The sequence below is a fragment of the Oreochromis niloticus genome, linkage group LG8 (assembly GCF_001858045.2).
Source record: "Oreochromis niloticus isolate F11D_XX linkage group LG8, O_niloticus_UMD_NMBU, whole genome shotgun sequence".
In the NCBI taxonomy this organism is placed as follows: domain Eukaryota; kingdom Metazoa; phylum Chordata; class Actinopteri; order Cichliformes; family Cichlidae; genus Oreochromis; species Oreochromis niloticus.
The window spans coordinates 10,408,638-10,428,225 of NC_031973.2; the positions used below are offsets into that span (position 1 = coordinate 10,408,638).

A 19,588-nucleotide genomic window follows, 5' to 3' on the forward strand; every position below is an offset into this window, starting at 1 on the left:
AGACTTTGAAGAGTAGCTGAATATTGATTATTTAACAATATATTCCTTAACTTGTGTATATCTATCTATCCATATTTGTGCAGGTACTATTAGCCTGCTGACTGAGCTGCTTCCTATCTTAGCCGAAAGGGATTTTAATCGTGGGAGTTACATTTTCTGGGTTAAATGAATGAATGAAGGTTAAATGAATAAAAAGCACAAACGGAAGAATTTTCATAGGCAGCACAACTCACTAGGAGACATTAACAATGGATAATTCAGCAAAAACAGAATTAGTTTCCATTTTTCTTTGTTAATATCCATTACTTTCATATTCACAAGCAACGATTAGTCTACAGAGACTGTGCAGTATAAGCAACACGTCAGCAGAAGCACATGAGCAGCTTCTGTTCCCTTCTTCTATCTTTACAGGATGCAATCAGGTGTACTGTCGTATTGTCACAAAACAAAACAAAAACAACCCACATGAAACATTAAAAAGATGCTTTGGTTCGAGTGAAATTTGAGCCCATATGCATCAATGAAAACTGCATAGCTCAACCACCTGCTGCGCAGAGAATCATTTAAAGACCTAAAGACTATTTTGTTATCAAAATATCTTTATTATGATTACATATTTAAACCAGGGGAAAAAAGAAATGCACCGCGTTTAACCACAGACAGCTGTGTTGATAGAAGCATGCTGTTTAAACTACAGGTGAGACAATGAAATATGATCCAGGAAGTCCAGTTGGCGTACCAGATGAATGGATTTAAGGCTTATTTATCAAAGACCAAATTACTTCAGCACAGGCCTCGGTAGGGTTGTAGACTCCAGATGGACGGGCTGAACTGTTGAACTCATTCTTCATTCTTCATTAATGACTCAGTTATTTAATGTTTTGACTTTTAGTTGCTCCCATCTGACCAAATTCTCATTGGTTGAACGACCGACAGTATTAGTAATACGAATATGGTGAATATCATTCGAGTTTTAAAATAAAACTGGGTTAAAACGATGCGAAATGCTGAAAATATACACAAGTATTTAATGTTTAATGTATAAACCTGGCAGGAAGAGTACTCACAGACTCTGAGGATTTTTAAAACTCTTTAAAGTTGCCACAAATGTGAGGTTAACAGCAGATAAACTGCATTCACATCAAAGCAAAGGTAAGAGGCACAACTTTTGCTGGCTGCACAGATTCAGCCACTCCACCTTCACCTTTTCCACCGCTAAGCTGCATAACATCTTCCACCCGCACCTCCACAGTGTGCATTATGAAGTGAAGTAATGAAGTACCCTAAAGAGTCTGTTAAATAACACTACGAGTTCAAGCTGAATTTTTAGGACGTTTGCAAGCACAGAGAAGAAAAAAAGCCCGTGCATGTAATTTTTAATACTATTATGCTTCATTTTCTGCTCGTGTAACGCTGTAAATGCGTGGCTCTGGGGTGATGGCGTGGGACCAAATCACAGCTGTCACTCAGCAACATGAAATCCCTCTTGTGTTCTCATGTTTGAATAATAAATGATGCGCAATGTTACTTGAGAAATTGGAGTCTGCCGGAGAAAAGTACTCACCCTGACACTGGTATCCCTGCTTCCCCAGCACGCCCCTATCAGATCACACACAGAGGAGTCAGCATTTCAGTGGCATCACAGCAAGCGATGGTCAGATACATGCAATAGATGTTTCACCCACCAGATGAAATCTCTGCAGTGTGAGCAGTAGGTCGGCTGTCTAAGGTAGGTGGCCATGAACTTGTGTCCATTGACTTGATGGACGCGCCTACGGACGGCGCCCTGTCGCCGTCGAGGGCCGATCCTCTCGCGAAACACGCGTTCCTCATTCTCGTTGGTTCCTGAAGCTGCAGAGGAAAGAAAAACAGTCAAGGTGATGATGGTTACCAAAGAGGGATGCGCAGCAGAGCACTAAACAAATTTCCCACCTGTGGGACTAATAAAGGTCATCTTATCTTATCTGATTTGGACTGTCGCCTCACAGCCTGTGTGGGTTCTCTCCTCTACTTCCTCCCACAGTCCTAAGACATCCATGTGAGGTTAACTGGTGATTTTGAAATGGCCATAGGTGTGGATGGAAGCTAGATAAGGCTCTTAAGTGCTGAGAATAAAACGTCGTGTGAAAATGTGTGAAAAGGCAAACAGTTCATGTGATGTCATGGCGTGATCATTATGATCAGACTAGAAAATTACTATACAAAGACCGGCCCTTTCCATATAACTAGTTTAAAACAATTATGGAAAATGTCTTTAGCTCGTTACTTTAAATTGTTTTCAATTTTATCCACACAGCAGGCATTAGAGGGATTTTGTGTGTTATGTTTACTGATGTCCACATGACTTAATCAGCCAATTTCCAGTGTTTTCCACCATGACCAGTGACCAGCCGGTCAGCCTTCCATATGACTGATTGTGAGTTGGCCCATTTCGTGCATGTGGAACACACACACACCGGCACAGGTAAGTAAACGGTGTGAAAATGTGTACAACAGCAAACCTAGTGAGACACTTAATCTTTTTAAAGAAGCTAACAAAGGAAAAGTGGCTACAGCTAACCAGCGCTCAGACTGAGCTACCAGCCATGAGCCTCGGTATGAGCAACAAATCGAAGCAGGAAAATTAAGGGGATGAGGAAAAAAGAGGAATTTATAAATTTATATTGTTATCTTGTTATTTTATAAACATACTTGTTTTGTTATATAAATCTGCTGCAGCTGATTGTGTTTTTTTAATTTGTTTTTTGCTGAAGAAAAATATGAAACTAAAGGAAAACATAAAGCTACAATAACTCTAGTCACAAGTATATGCGCAACATGTAATCTTAATGATGCAACAGTCTGGTGTCTGGTGTTAAAGAGCTGGATCAGTGACAACGTGCCAATCTATTCAGTGTTTTCCTTGTATACCGTCCACAGGTCAGCAGCAGGTAGCAGCAGAGCTCGGAGGAAGTTAACAGCAAAGGGTTGGCAGTTTGGAGCGTTTTCCACGCTCGCTATGTCAACAGCTTGTCTTTGTTTGTTTATAAACCATTTAACTTAACTGCAAACTGTGAGTCAAGTGAGTCGACATGACTGAGAAGCGCTGACGCGACATTGTTTTTGTTTCTCTTTCTCGCTCGTTCACTTTCGCCGGTTATGTTCGGTCAGAGACACATTACACGAAGCAGAAACTACAGGCAGGCTGGTCCAGTGTAACACCTGCTGGGAACCTTTCAGTGCATTTATGATAACCTAACATCCCGTCATGTTCAAATTGTTATTTAACTTTGGTTGTCTCTTGTCAGGTCCACGTGCGACGTGTGCAGGAGCAGGAAAAACAGCATGCAGGAGCTTAATGACTCCCACACTGAGCTGAAAAGAATGAGTAAATTAGATGAATGCAGTTTTTTTTTATTGTTTAAAGTGTTTGTTTTGTGCCTGTTGTTATATGCATATGTATTTATTTGTTAGGAAAAGAAAGTAGCCTGACGTTGTGTTACAGATAAAGAATCATTCCAAGTCTTTTCCTCACAGATATGAACACAGCTTATTAATTCAGTACTGGTATCAGGTCATTGCCAGCAGACCGCTGTAGTCAAGGTATCGGTATCATACTCGAAGTGGAAAAAGTTGGCCTCACAGTTCAATGTGCAAAAAAATGTCTTGAGTTTTGTGGTTTTCTGAGTCAGTCTTGGCTGAGAGTATTCACACACATCACTGAGCTGCTTCGATTGTACAAATAAGGATCATTTGCATCATGTTGCCGAGGACGTTTAATCATTCAGCGGCCTCTCATCTTCCTCTGTCACCCCCCCACCCCTTCTTTCTCACACAACACCCCACACCTACCAGAGGCCTATGCATACGTACGTGTGCGGGCTATTTATACTTTCATGTGTGGGCACTAAAACGAAGGATAGCATATTAAAATACTCCTCCTCAGCCAGCGCCATCCAATCAGGCGTTCACTTCCTCTCTGCATCTCCCCTGGAAGATAAATGCTTTCCGAGGGCAACCTTAAGACAAGAGAACCACCTCCACTCTCCCTCCCACGCGCGCTCCTTCTCTCCGCGCTCCTGTCCTAGTTTGCCTTTCTTTTCACTCGCCCAGCATCTCTCTCCAGGGTGCGTTATAGATGTGGTTACCGCTGAGCCTCTCCAGAGTTCGATTACAGACAGGCTGTCTAGGGACTCTGTGTGTGTGAGTGTGTGTGTAAGTGTGGGTTTTTGTGTGTAACTGTGTGTGTGTGTGAGATGCTGGTGTTGGTCAGGGTGGCAGCTAAACAGGCCATTACTGGGATCACTTTGTTTTACATAATACATCATCCATCTGTCTAGGACACACAAAGTCACACACACACACACACACACACACACACACACACACACACACACACACACACACACACACACGTTAACAAGAAGAGTTGAGGAGGCATAACAACAGGTAAGAGTTATCGCCGTAGAGACAAGCGTACTCTGGACAAGCCGGGTGGTCACCCAATAAATGTACACGTCACCACACACACATACACACATGCACAGACACACACATGCACATGCAAGCAGGCAATCCGCTTTTGAAGAAGGACCCGTAAGCAGGAAATCGTATCTAAATATAAATTAAAATTAAATCAAGAACAAAACAAAAAATTAGGTCGCATCCAGAAAAGAAGAAACAGCCGTGGAGATGGCCGCTCTAATGCCGAAGGAATTTATCGATATGTTTCTGGAAGTAAAGCTGAGCTGCTCAGAGAAAATGAAGTGAAAGCACTGAAAAAAATAAAAGCGACACTTTGAACATCTTAAATAAGTTTGCAGATTAGTGGGCGATGCACCACATCGCTTTCTTTTGTGGTATTAAACAAATGTCTGCGTTTTTATTAAAATACTGAGGAATTTTAAACCCATTTCCCTGCAATTACTGCTTAATTGCTGGCATCGTGGGAAGACACACCAGAAATCTCAGTGTTCGTGCTTTCACCCCCCAAAAAACCATTGATGTCAGGTGTGTCAGCTTCTTTTTAAATCCTAAATTAGACCGTAGATTCATGTGTGTAAACCTTGTTGGTTATTGTATTACTTTAGTGTTATTATTACTGTTATTACTGTTACTCATATAGTATTTGATACTAATGATATGCTGATCTGTCTCCATCCGCTATAGAGACCCCTTGTGAATAAGGAAGCAGTTAAAGGAAGCTTCTTTTTCCCCCATAGTATCGAGCTTGAAACTCTAGCATCGTGCCACCGTACTCGTTATACCTCCCAACATGCACCAGGTCTTCAGTGACCTGGTTAGGGTGAGGTTGGACATATACATTGATATATATGCTTATATATTTTAGTATATCTAAACTTCAAAACTTTTTTCCCTTGATTACCAAAATGCAGCTAAACATTTACATTAAAAAGTAGTCAAAAACTAATAAAACAAACCGACATAAAGGCGCGTTTTGTCTCATTCTTCAATTATCTGAGCATGTTTTTTATCTATAAGTATTTTGTATTGAGGAGACGGGAAAACGGAGAAAGAGAAAGGAAAGCCTGTGACTCTGAAGTTTTCTAGGAAAACAGGAAGGGCTTCGGGTTTGGAGTTGGGTTTTTTACATTTCAAAGGAGGGAACTGGCAAGGATGCACACAGAGAAAAGGTTTTCTATCCAAAATACCTGGAACTTCTTCTCTCAGAAACCCTTTTCATAGTGCTGTTTGTCTGATTTCTGCTCTCTGCTTATAAAACATCTGCTCTCCCACCAAAGGAAAACCATCAGGAATGTGATTTAAAAAAATTGTAACAAGTTTTTATTTATTTAAAATGTGATCTATTTTACTCAATACTGAAATACATTTGGACCAGAATGTCAGGAAAATACATAAAAATCTGTTAACCAATGTTGAGTCTTAAATATTTATGGAACAACAGGACTTCTGTGTGTGGGGTCACCGCCCACATCCTGCCACAGCCCGGCCACTCTGGTGAAGGCCCATGAAGATGCAGATGCCTCCTCTAAGTTCCTCCTGTTATCAACATATCTGAGTTAGCACTGAATTTGTTAGCACTCAAATCTACTATATACTAAACGGCTGTTAGCTGCTGTTAGCTGCTGTTAGCTGCTGTTAGCCGGTGTCAGGAAACATAATTTGAAGTGCGTCTAACACTGCTGAACTCAGACACAGAAACTCTCAGGACCTAATAATATAATAAAACTGCTTATCAGAGGCTTTTAGGACACACAAGCATACCATTAGCTGGCATAATCTTAGCTTATAACCAGCTGTTGTCGTTGTTTAGCCGGCTCCCTGTTTGAAGACGGGAAAGTCACTTGTCTGATCTCCTGACACTACATAATTGCAACAATGTCAGAAGTAAATAAGCATGTTTATGCATGTTTTTGTGTGTTACAGCCCTGACTTCAGTTTAGGAGACAAAGCTTGAGGTGAGGAAATATTGCAGGGGGAGGCATAATGAGAAAGATATAATTCAATTATACATGTACAAATGTTAACTAGTCATATAGAGTTTGAAAGAGCTATTTCTGATCTTTACATTAACAGTAAGTTATAAGGCCTACTACACATGTGGCCGGTCTCTAGTCACATAGATAAAGTGCAATCAGGCGGAGCAGCGATGTCCACCTTGACCACTGTATTCAAGATGGCAGGCACCATGGTGGCCTCCACATCTATTTTTACTGGATTAATTCTAAGTTTAATTAAAATGCATCAGTGTCGTATCAGACTGTTTTAGTTGATTCAACGTCCATCCTTTATCTCCCCATGAATAATAAGCTCATGTGCTCTTTCCCATCCAGTACAGCAGATAAAACACACATAAAGCACTGATGCTGGCTGGTCATAAAAGTATTGGCGACTGCCTTTGTTACCCCTCAGCTTCCTAGTCAACACACCTATGGTACCAATTTGAAAATCCAAGATCCCCTCATTCAAGAGTTATCACCTTCATAAGATTTTTTTTAAAAACTTGACCTCTGATCCCCGACCTTGAGGTTGAGGCCACCAGCATTCAAACCCGTCCAAGGTTTTTAGTAGATACATCTATGGCATCAATTTGAAAATCCTACGGACAAATTAATTGCCAAAAAAAATATAAAGTCACCAATTTGGGATTTTTTGGGGCTTTAAACTGGATGAAAGAGGCAAACCTAAGGATGTAACCAAAGCGATATGTCGCTTGTGAAGATGTATTGTGCGAGCAAAGGACACAAACACGACTAACTTGCATGAGCATGTACGTGTCCACCATCAGAATGTTTTTTTCTGAACATAGGCTACTGAGTTAATGAATCGCTGCATCTGGGGGCACTCTGAGGAGGATGCATTTGCTCACAGATGAAAGAGGGTGCTGTTAAAACAGCGCTATTATTTTTTTTTCTGTTGAATGCTTCTATTGACTCCATCATTATTAGCAAACTTACTAAAGGGCAAATAAATAAATCGCCCCTGTAAGAACGATCGAGGAAGGGCTCAGCCTATCGTCGATAGTCGATATATTCGTGCAATCACCCAACCCTAGTCCACGCCCAACCACCTGCCCGCCCACCTGGCAGGGTGACAACAATACCCCCATCAGCCTTTTTTTTGGTTGAGAGGTAAAAACTACATCTTACTGCAGAGAACAGACAGAAATTCAAAATAACACTAGATTTTACTGAAAAAAGCCTAAAGCAGAAAAAGTCTTTATCTGGTTAAGGAAGATTATTTTTATTATTTCTTCATTGCACTGAAAATGTTCTGTTAACTATCTGATTAATTTGGATAAACAAAGGCTGCACTGAAAAACAATAAGCCTTTCTTGGAAAAAGTTTAGCCTGAAATTCTCCCGTCGTAAATGCAAGTACGCAATTACCACGAAGGTTATGGTTTAAGCTTTAAAAGAAATCGGCTTTATTAGACAAAATGGCGGGTTGGTGGTGGAGGGACTCAAAAAGGAAGACAATCTGCTGAAGAATATGAAAGCAGCGATCGAGAAATACCGATGGAGAGTCTACAGATGGACAGATTAGGTCAGATTATTGTTATTTGCTTCCTGAGAACAACAGATGCAGGAGGATGGAGAGGAGAGACAAGAAGAAAAGAGGAAGAAAAAAAAGGAGAGGAACACATCCTTCCAGCCTCCGAAGCTGCAGAGAACAGATTGCAGCAAGGGGAAAAAAATAAATCTGCTAAAAATACCACCTCATCCTCTATTTCTCACCCTCCATCTCTCCATCCCTCCTATCAGGACGCACACACACACACACACACACACACACACACACACACACCATTTGTTTTTATCAGCATACATTAGCTCGAGCACTCAAGCCAGCTGAACTCAGGAAGTTCAGGAGTGGGAGGAGAGTGGGTCGTGAGGTCACAGCCGAGTGTCCAATCATCGATGAGGAGGGCTTGAGATGGACGCCTTAGACTGTGTGTGTGTGTGCGCGTGTGTTTGTATGTAATCTGTGGCTCAATCTCACCTACTATTTTAAGAATCCACTCCCTCTATCTCCACTCTCTACTGCTCTCTGCGTTACACCACTGCACCCTCCCCTGCTCAGGCTATCCCACCACCCTCACACAAGCGCGCTCGCAGACGGATATATACATGCACAATTTCACCGGAGGGCTGAGAGCTGCTTCTATTTATAACCAGGTGTGAGGATACACAGGTGCAGGTGAAAATCACTCTTATCAGGCAGCATGTGAGTGAGAGAATGTGTGCGGAGAGACAGACTCGATAAAGATCTTCTAGATGTTTCCGTGTTTAATCGACGCAAACAAACAGAGGAGACGGGAAAACGGAGAAGGAGAGAGAAGGGTCTGTGAGCTCTTAAGCTTTCTAGGAAAACAGGAAGGGCTTTGGATTAGATTTTTTTTTCTTACATTTCAAAGCAAGGAACTGGCAAGGATGCACACAGAGAAAAGACGATTTTTTTCTTTACAAAATACCTGGAACTTCTCTCAGAAACTCTTTTCATACTGCTGTTTGTCTGATTTCCACTCAAGGTTTTTCCTGCTAATAGAAAATCATCAGCACTGTCATTAAAAACCACAAAAATTAACAAGTAATAATTTAAAATGTGAGTTATTTTATTGAACATTGAGCCCTGCCACTCCGGTGAAGGCCGATAAAGATTATTCAATTCTCTGTGCAGATTTTCTTAGAAAACACGTAGCAGCACCGGTTCACCGGAGACTTTATATAAAAGGTGGACAAAGTCCCAATGAGAAGCCTGAAGACAGTGTTGTAAAGTTGCACTCCTGGTGTTTTGCACTAACTCATTCCTTCCGTTTGTATCTGGGAAAAAGGTGGGTGCACAAATATGCAAATTCCTCCCAGGTGATTTGAAATGACTGGAGGTAGTGACTGAATATTATTACCCTTCTTTCTGGCTCAAGACAATGACTTACTCTAATGTTTTAGGTTTCCGTGGCGATGACGTTGATACATTTGGTTGTTTTCATATTTAATCTCAAGTACACTGGTGTATTTGTTTCCAGTGTGCATCATATGTGTGTTGAGTGGCAAAGCTGTCCGTGATACTGTCTATCTCCTGATTTCGTCAATCAGCTAATAAGCATTTCTAAATGTTATTTATTTACATATTTTCATTGTCTTCAACTTTCTGCTGCTGGGTGGTTAAAAATGGTGCTCCTCCTGATATAATCTACCACTGAGTCCTAGAACCAAGTTTTAAATTTCGGCTTTTTTGTAACCGCTGCAGATCCCTTGAGCTCCCCGGCTAAATATAGATCCCTTTAAGCCCGAGCAGCTTGATTATAATTTATAAATATTCAGTATGCACACTTAAGTCCTAATATTTTGCTAAAATAACATAAAATGTCATGATGAAACCCAATTTCAGCCCAGAGATTGTTACGTAATGGTACAGACTATTAAATGCCAGAGTTAGTCAGTGAGATGCTGGGCTACCCGAGAGCTAGCTATATATCTACATGCTGCATTTTGAATTATTAATAAAATTGTGTCTCTTTTCATTTGATTAACATTTTACATTCTAAAATTGTTTACATTTGATGATGTTAATGACTGGATGAGTTAGAAAACACTCAGAAAACTGATCACAATGTAATGGGAGAGAATAATCTCTATGATATTGCATGTGTATACAACAGCTATTAAAAACATGAATCAGTCCTTTGGTAATCAAACTGTATTTTAAATACTTGCATCATATGATAGCATGTTAGGTGTAATGACACAAGGTAGTGCCATAAAAACAGAAGAAACTGCTCAAATCCAAGTCTCAGGTTTCAGTATTGCTTAATCTGAAACTCCCGTGACCAAGTTTGGTTTGTAGGGTCGTCAACCTGCCATCATCATATCTCTGAACCTCTGAGTTACCTCACAGCTGGTCCTCTGTCCCTTCTATAAGCAGTCTAAGACCATGGCGTGTCATTCTCTCATACAGCATTTGAGTCGCTCGGTACTTAAAGTGTTCATGTAGCAACGATAAGATTACGGGTGCAATTCCAGCTTGTACGTACAATTTCAGCCCAGTTATGTACCATTTCTTTTGGACATCTAATCAACGGAAAATCGCTCAGTGTGCTGACGTGCTTATTTACACGGTCGCCAGTCACGGAGCAACATTATCATTTATTTTGAGTTGTGTGTCTTCGCACCTGGCAGATGTGAGTGCAACATTCACTCAAAACCCCTAAGGGGAATATCTTTCTGTTTACCTGCTAAAATATCCACGATGTTTACCAGCTACTCACACGGGTAGAGGGTTTTTAGAGCTTTTTACACACACACACACAAAAAAGAAACACCCGCCCGCTGCAGCTGAAAACAATGCTGTTAAAACAGCAAGCTGAGTGCTAGAAAGCTAAACAATGAGCTGATGATGAAATAAAATTGATGACTGATTTATTATTAATAGGTTGCATTAATCTTTTATGATTCAGGACTTACTGATAGACCTTTCCACATATAAAATGCATTATGTGGGCGGAATTCGGGACGGCTGAACATTACGCGTATCACATTATTACACATTATCGGCTGCTTTCCATGCAGAAAAATATAATGAGCCAAGCCAATAACACAATTAACATTAAGGATAGATGCTTTTTATGCACACCAAAACTAAACTGGCTAGAAGCTGCAGTAATCAGTATATTCATGCAGACTTTATTCAGATGTTCCTGTTAGGGTCGTCACAGCACATCGCCTGTTTCCATCTCTTCCTGTGCTCTGCACATTTGTCTGTCACACCATCTATCTGCATGTCCTCTCACTTCATCCACAAACCTCCTCTTTGGCCTTTTTGCTCCTGCCTGGTAGCTCCATGTTCTACACTCTTCTCCATTTTAACAAGTATCTCTCCACCGCACAAACCAGTTCAATCTCACCTCTCTTACTTTGTCCATGAACTATCTGACTCCCTCTGAATCCTGTCGACTAACATCGCTGCCACCTTGTAAACACTCTTTTCTTCACCTCCACACCAGTTAGCATGCTCGTGTCAAAAATTGGTCAACCATCGGTATGCATGCAGTTCTCTCAACTCTAAGGAACATTTTAGTGCCAGCGAGCTATGGTTTTTAATCATACACCCAACCGCTTTATTGTTTTGGTTCACTAGTATCACTCCCTTTGTTTCCACTGAGACAACAAATCTGTTTTTCACACACAGCTAAAGACCACTGTATGCTACCTGCTCAGGATCTAAGACCCCACAGCCAGAACATTTAGAAATACTTATAAACACCTGAACGTATCAGTCATATCAGAGGGGAAAAAAGCAGAATGGAAGAGAATATTCAATGCTAATGTAATGCTAAGGGTAAGGAAAATACTTACTGGCATGTTTGCCCTATTACACAATCATTCAGCCATCTGAGGTCTAAGTCATCGCAGGTAGTCCTACCCTTATCTTTTGGAGAAGGGCAAAACAGACAGCGAACATTGAATAGTTCTTGTGCATCAGTTACAATTAATATTTTCTTGGTTCCCTGACTGCCACACTTAAACAAAAATATCCTGATTGCCTAAGGTTAGCGTAAAGGCGTTTACATACCAGACACGTAAAATCGATGAGAATATTTCATGTATAATATTTACCAATTTTTCAGATGTGATTGAGGAGATCTGACCATTCAGATCACTTTGGTAACAAGTTCGCTCTTAGCTCATGGAATGGAAATATAATGGAAATACTACTTTAGCTCAGACACAGAGGAGGACCCTGCTTTGTGAGGTCCCAACTCTGCCAACAAGACCTCAAACTGCCCCACCGACATCCTGAATGTATGTTTGAAAGTGGCTTCAACTCCTGGATCAAACCATGAAATTCTCCCTGCTGCTGTCTCCTCTTGAGAATCGGATGAACTTAGAGTCTAAGTGTCTTGTTTGGTTGGGGGTTTTTTTGTTTAGAAAGATCAGGAACAGCTCACCATTTCTCTATGTTGACTTCATTTTTGAGACAGTGTGTTTTTTTGAGGACATTACATGACAAGTTCCCCTGACCCCAACTGGTCATGGCAGATGGCCACCCCTACCCAAGCTTGGTTCTGCTGGAGGTTTCTTCCTGTTAAAAGGGAGGTTTTCCTTCCCACTGTCTCCAAAGCACTTGCTCATAGGGGGGTCATTTGATTGCTGGGGTTTCCTCTGTTTCATTGTGTTGTTGTCTTTACCTTATAATATAAAGCACCTTGAGGCAACTGTTGTTGTGATTTAGCGCTACATAAATAAAAGTGAATTAAAATGGTGCCGCTGTTTCACAATGCACTCGGTGTGTAAAGGCTTTTAGGTTTGGCACTAATGATAACTCAGACCTCAGAGGCTTAATGTTGCTTCTGTGAAGCACTATACTATACAAAACTACATTTGTATTAAAAGACGGTTACAAATTCTACCTTTCCATGTTTGTTACTGCCAGCTTTGCACATAGCATCGCTGTGAAACTGGAGTGGGGTTTGTTTTTGTGCGTGCGTGCATATTTTTGTGCATTTCTCTCTCCATCTCTGTATAATGGTGCTTCGTGGTGATCTTACCCTCAGTGGAGGATCCGGACAGATCAATGACCACGTACACCTTCCCCTCTGGCTCCAAGTCAATCTGTGCAGAAGCAGATAGCAGATAGCAGACAGAAACGGAGAGTAAATCAGCAAGAAATAACACGACTGAACAGTGAGTGTGGCATGGGGGCAGTCCTCCAGCACAAACAAACACACCAGTGCACATGCAAGAGGTCATTATCTTGACTAGAATTACACTCCGCCCCGACACTCCTTATTATTATGGTTACACTCTTTTAGCCCCCATGTACTCCTGGTATTAAATGCAATTATGCATAAAGATTATATGTAAGCAATTATCTGCATTTTCAAATATATTATAAACAACATTTTATAAATGCAAAGGCACCACTATCTTTATTCGTCCTTCAGCTAGGTAAGTAGGTAAGTGGAGCAGCAAATTTCACACAGAAGGTGATACAGCTGTACTGGCTCAACCTTTTTTGCCTTTGGCGAGGTGAGTTTGTCTCCATCACTTTGCAGCATTTTTGTGGAACAAACATAAATAAATTCAAGGACGGCATCCAGACAGCATTCACTTTTTCACTTTGTAATGTGGCTGCTTTAACAACCGCATTCAAGCAGGATGTAAAAGTACACAATGCATGTTAATAGCTGGTGTAAAATGAAATAGAGCTTTATACATCAGCAGAATGCAAAGCATCAGCATTTCTACTGAGGTCTTTGGGGGTGATTAGAGAATCCTTCCATCCTTCCATTTTATTCCATTTATCCAATTCAGGGGTTTTTGACATTAATCGGAAGTCAAACACAACATAAGTTTGACTTAGGCAGTGCATTTCTTATGATGCCTGTGGTTCCTATTGATACTATGGATGTACTCACTAACTCAACCAGCAAACTAAACATTCCCATCCTTGCTGAACTGCACTAAAACTAATTAATCATCTTTTACACACCTTTAATCTACACTCAAAAAATGATTCTTTTGAGCAATTTTGAGTAACAACAAAAAAAGTAAAATCAAAGGTTTATTTATTCAAATAATTAATCATTAAGGAAAATGCACTTGGTAAAAATTGAATGTATACCAATCAAATCAATTTAATTTGACCCTAATCTGTTAAATTTAATGTTTTACAATGTGCTCATATAACAAAAATGCATGATACTTTGGGCATAAATCTTTTTTTATCGTATTGTGTTGTACATGAATACACGAGTCGTTTATTTCTTTCTCTGTTGCTGAAAGTTGTAAACAAGCAAAGTAGAAATGACACCCCTGCAAACCAGAGCAGTTCTGCAGTGTTTCTATAGAAAGTGAACGACTGTATGTTGGCTATGTCAGCGTTACCTGCCATTTAACCACCTGACAGCACTGAATAACCACATTCTGCGTAGGTATGCAGGTTACTGCAAGTAAAGACGGCTTCAAGCACAACTAGACTGATCTGAAATCTGCACAACGTGAATTTTACAAATTTCAGTGCCATTTAAAAGTCACTGAAGAATGGGAATAACAGTTTTAGATGACTCTTCAATACAAATGAATAAACAGGCTGTTTCAAAAAGAATTGTCAGATTTCAAAGCGACTTAGACGCATACTGTAAGAAAGCGGGGATTTGTGATGTTCACGTGGTTGCCAACAGATAGCAAAGCAACAGGAGTCGCTGCAGCGAGTCCAGTCATGCTGGAAGGATGGGATGACTTTAACTATCTAATGGACATATGCTGTGCTTCCTGAGGGAGACACATTGAGCACTTGTGAACACTATAAAAGAAAGTTTTACATTCAACATCGTAAGCATTGTGTGATATTTCAAACTTTATATTCAGCTTTGTATTTTGCCATGTGTTTTAAAATTCACTGCAGGTTTCTGTGACCATTACTGTAAAACATATATAGCCTTTTGAAATTGGATGATCTGTTTGATACACCCTGTTTATGAACATGTACAATGTTTGACATCGACCATTAAATTAGGCTCAATTTTAAGTGTTTTCTGATTTTTACGTTGGTGGATTATTCTCTATAGGTCCCGTTCAACTACATATCAAATATTAGTCGACTCAGATCTCCAAAATCTGGGAAATTTGCATGAACCTTTCATGCTATTCCCAGTCGTGGTACACCCAGTCATACCCAGGTGCGGCTGGATGGTAGAAGAATTGGGCATACTTAGGTGCTTTACACATCAAGTATGAAAGGAATTCAGCCATCGATGAAGATGTAACCTCAACACTGCTCGTCTGTCATTCCCCTTTCCAAACACCTGTCTCATGAGAAATGTGCGTATGCGAGCAGATTTCAGCACTCACATCTGCTTCCCGAGCATGACAGATGAGGTTTGAAGACAGGCAAGACAGAAAACAGGAGCTGCAGCGGCATGAAAGGATTCTCCATTGGAAAGTTTTCTGTGTATACAAGTGCCATGTGCATGTGTTCTCTAGTACAAAATATTAATAAGAGCGTCGGCCAGTGAGAGGATGGGAGTAAAGTATTCGGTCTGGGTAAATCTAATTGAGAGGTTTGGTTGTTTTTAAGTGATTGAAACTGGATATCTTTGGTCTTTGGTCATGATTGTGACTTCAGGAAGCGTAACGGATATGTTTTGCTATTCTCTGAGACTATCTAAAAGACAGGACAGCCATTTCCTGCCTTCCCTTCATGCCCCTCACCACGTTCCCCAGTGTGATCGGTATTCTCACACCGTCATCATTATCATCACCTTTACCACCACCTTCACTTCAACACAGTCTACAGTATCACAGCTTGATTACTGCTGACATTTGCTTGTGTTTTCTTGTCAATTTTAACTCAACTGCACTGATAAACTGCACGCAATCAAGATACGTGCGTACAAAATGTACTCAAGTCACATTTTTCACTGCTGTGTTTTTATAAAAGAGACTGAGATTGAGTTTTTGGACCTTTTGGAGCATTATTTAACAAATTACTATGTCATACAGACAATCGAAGAAGTTATTGTATTAGTTTTCATGGCTGAAATTCTAGTATGTTAGTACTAATTAGTAGATATGAGTGTTTCTGCATTGCCTATGTGTTATTTGTGTATGCAGCTTGCTATCGTTACCTTTCAAGCTCGAGGCTTAAAAACACGAGGTCCTATATCTGGACAAGTGGTTGACTGGGTCCTCAGTCAACTTTGCTGATCTAAAAAATACCTCATAAAAACCAAACTCAAATCTTTAGGAAAATAAAGGCATCAAAATAAAATAAAAAAATGGGTTAAAGGCAACTCACTAGTAACGCAAATAAAGGAACAGACATTGTGTGGAATACAGTCAGAGTCAGTATAAACTTCAGCTTATCTATGGTTAAAAAATGAGCAGGTTTTCATCTGTTTCCAGCATACTGTTTACAATGACTTCCTGTAACAGTTAGGCTAAACCAAATAGCAAGTGTCCCTTCCTGCTAAATAACACTGCTCATCCAGTGTGTGCAGCACAAGATCATTTACATACGGCGATTATTAAGCTGTAATATTAACTTCCTGCATTTTAACGTAAGGGAAATAATCCTGTTATTATAGAGAGCAGCAATCAAAATGTTTATGGCTGCAGAAAGCAATTTAAATAAATATAGTAGAGGATTTCTTGGTAGTAAAACGCTCAAATCCTTCCTCAGCACAGAGTCCAATGAGCTCCTTGGCAAAATGTTCTCTTGTGCGAGTTTATGGCGAACAAATTTGCAGCACTGGCATCTTGGACAAAGTCACATCACATCCAAGTCTCATCCAAACCTTTTATTTTTAGATCACCAGCAAGCCCAATTCTGAAGGTATCTACACATTATAAATGTGGTAAGATATTAGTGTCTATTCTTATACTCAAAGATATTTAGAGTTGCCAAAACAGCGACTAGTTGATAGAGGACGACTGGAATGAAGGCAGTATGAGATGCATGTACAGTACAGTTATAATCCATTCATCCTTTATATAAAATGCATAAATTAAAGTCAGTGTAATTAAATTAATTAATCAAAACTGCAGCTGATTAAATCACCACATCAATCATTAAGCCAGCCATCAAAAAGGGAGGCAGTTTCAAACTTTTAAATATTAATGGGTAAGGGCGATCTGCATACGCACAGAGACTTATTCAACACCAGCCGCCCACAATACACATGCAGTCACAGAGATGGGAGAAAGTGCAACAGAGCGAGCTGGAGAGGCAGACGACCCAGGACGAGAGAGCGAGGAAGAGAGAGTGAGGAAGAGAGGTTTAAATCCTTAGTTAAGCTCTGGGACAGCAGCAGATCCTCTTATGCAACAGTCAGACTTGCACACAGGAGGCAGCAGCGCACATGCACACACACGCACACACGGACTCCATGCATTGCTGAACATGAGACACAAAGAACACAAACAAATAGGAAGTCCATACCTCCACACATCACACATCCTATCCCACAGCAATCAGGCGCAGTGCATGGAGAAACACACACACAGCTACATGCACAAAAACTCAGTCCTGCTGCCTCCAGTTGACTAATATGACATAAACAAATAAACATGACACATTTTTTTAACCTACATATTTCCTGTCCCCTTAAAAATATCAGAAAAATGCTGCTTGCTTATATTTTTATGGTTCACAGAGTTAAAAGATACCCATGCAAAGAAATTCATTCATTTAATGTGTTTTATATTCTTTTGATTCACTCTCAACCTCATATTTTCTTCATCTGTATGCCTTTCATCAAAGACTTGTCAGCTTTTCTGTCATTTTAGGTACTACTGATGTCAAGTAAAGATGGAACAATACATAAAAAGGCCGGCTTGTGTGCATTTTAGTTGTTTTTACAGCAAAAAATGTGAAAAATGCCACACATTCGGTGTCATATCAGGGGATCTGCTGCATTTCTTTGACACATAGTTTGTTATAAACTGAAAAACCCAATGTAAAGGAATCTGTCCCAAGCTAGAAATGCTAAAAGACTCGAAAAATGTACTACATATGAAAATGCAAGTGTTATCCTTTTGTTTTGTGTGTCTAACACATAGCAACTGCGGGGGATTTGTGACCTATAAACGCCACTGGATTCTTCATGTCTACCCTTGAAAATGATGTGCTAATCCCCAAACGTAACCTCTTGCATAACAGCGCATCTCAGCGGGGATTTCAGCCAAAAGATGGACGCAGAGTGATTTGGAACAGAGTGGAGCAAATGGACAGCACCGTCATTGATTTAGCGCTCGGATGGCACGCCATCCAGCAAAACGGCACTCTTTCCACATCGCCAGTTACTGGCCACTTGAGCCATGCGGTGCCTTCGAGCTCGTTTTTTATATCCAAAATCAATAAAAATACAAAAAAAAATCTGCTGCACAGATATGAGTTTTGGAGGACGAATTAGACCATATATGCACTCAAATGTATCTTTAAAAATGAAAAAAGAAGAATTTATTGCAGTTATATAGCATTAAAATAAAAGCCATGACAGATACAGTATTCTATGCACAATGGTTGATTAGGCATCCAGAATTATACCAGGTTTGTTTTATACTACCATTTTTAACATACATCCAAACCTCAGAGTTTGGCCAAATCACCACATTACTTGTAGATTGTAGACTCATCTAAAAGCTTCCCACAGATCGTCATGTCATTGGTTGTTATGGTAAAGTTAAACATCCATGTAATCTGAAGGAATTAGAAAAATTTATAGGTCAATGGAGTTAAACATAATAGTGGATTCTTACATGAAGCATGGCCAAAGTTTCAAACAAAGAAGTTTCAGGCTGCAGGGTGCTCTAAACACTCTGTTTAAAACAGTTTTTTTCTACTCCTGGATCTGCATGACCTGAATGGATACCCCTAATATGGTCATTTAAGGTCAGGATAACACTTCATTTCAACCCTTGCAAGCCTGGGGATAGCCACACAGAGCAAAGTAGGCAGACAATTAAGCTTAACCAAGGCTGAGTAAAGCTGCTTTTAGCTGCTCCCTCATTCACAATGGGTCACCACAGAAGGTAGCAGCGCGTGTTTGATTTGGCACTTTTACACCAGATGACCTCCCCGAAAGGTATTTGTGTCTCCTCCTCCTTCACTTCATAGTTGAATGTGTAAATCAGTACATTATGGAGCCACTGAACCAAGGTCCATTATAAGATTTTTTAAAAAGCATTATTTCGGTCCTCGCGTCATGCAAAGCTACCATCAAAGAGCCCACCAATTAATAAATAACTCGCTGTTTGTAGTAGATGAATGTGAGTTGTAGACTAAAAAGCATTTTGGACATTACCATTAGAACGATCACCTAACATTCAATTTCTAAAGCAGGTTTGTCAGCGACCACTGTAGCGAGGAATATGCACTTGAATTGTGAGAATGATTTTCCACACTGTACCTTTAACAACACAATATTTCCTGGTTCAAAATACTGTACAGTGATAAGTCCAACCCCCAACCCCCCTTCGCTGTAGTTTATACACTTTGCAAAACCATCGAGACGGCCCAACTGGAGCTTATGATGGGCCAGTTCTGGCTTAAGCGGGGTTTATGGTTTCCATGTTCACATGCCTGCCTTTTTTTGGGACCCCACAGACTTGCCTGCATAGAATTTA

The 19,588-nt window shown here is 40.3% G+C and overlaps 1 protein-coding gene across 1 annotated transcript in view; it reads right to left on the minus strand.

Annotated features, from left to right (window-relative positions):
* LOC100695466 (protein kinase C epsilon type) overlaps positions 1 to 19,588 on the minus strand; it is a 50,210-nt gene that overhangs the window by 13,831 nt on the left and 16,791 nt on the right. Inside the window, exons 2-4 of the mRNA XM_003441882.5 lie at positions 13,009 to 13,072; positions 1,686 to 1,851; positions 1,565 to 1,599 (exon numbers count right to left, since the gene is read on the minus strand). Of these exons, the coding sequence (XP_003441930.1) occupies positions 1,565 to 1,599; positions 1,686 to 1,851; positions 13,009 to 13,072 (265 nt within the window). The remainder of the gene's footprint in view (positions 1 to 1,564; positions 1,600 to 1,685; positions 1,852 to 13,008; positions 13,073 to 19,588) is intronic.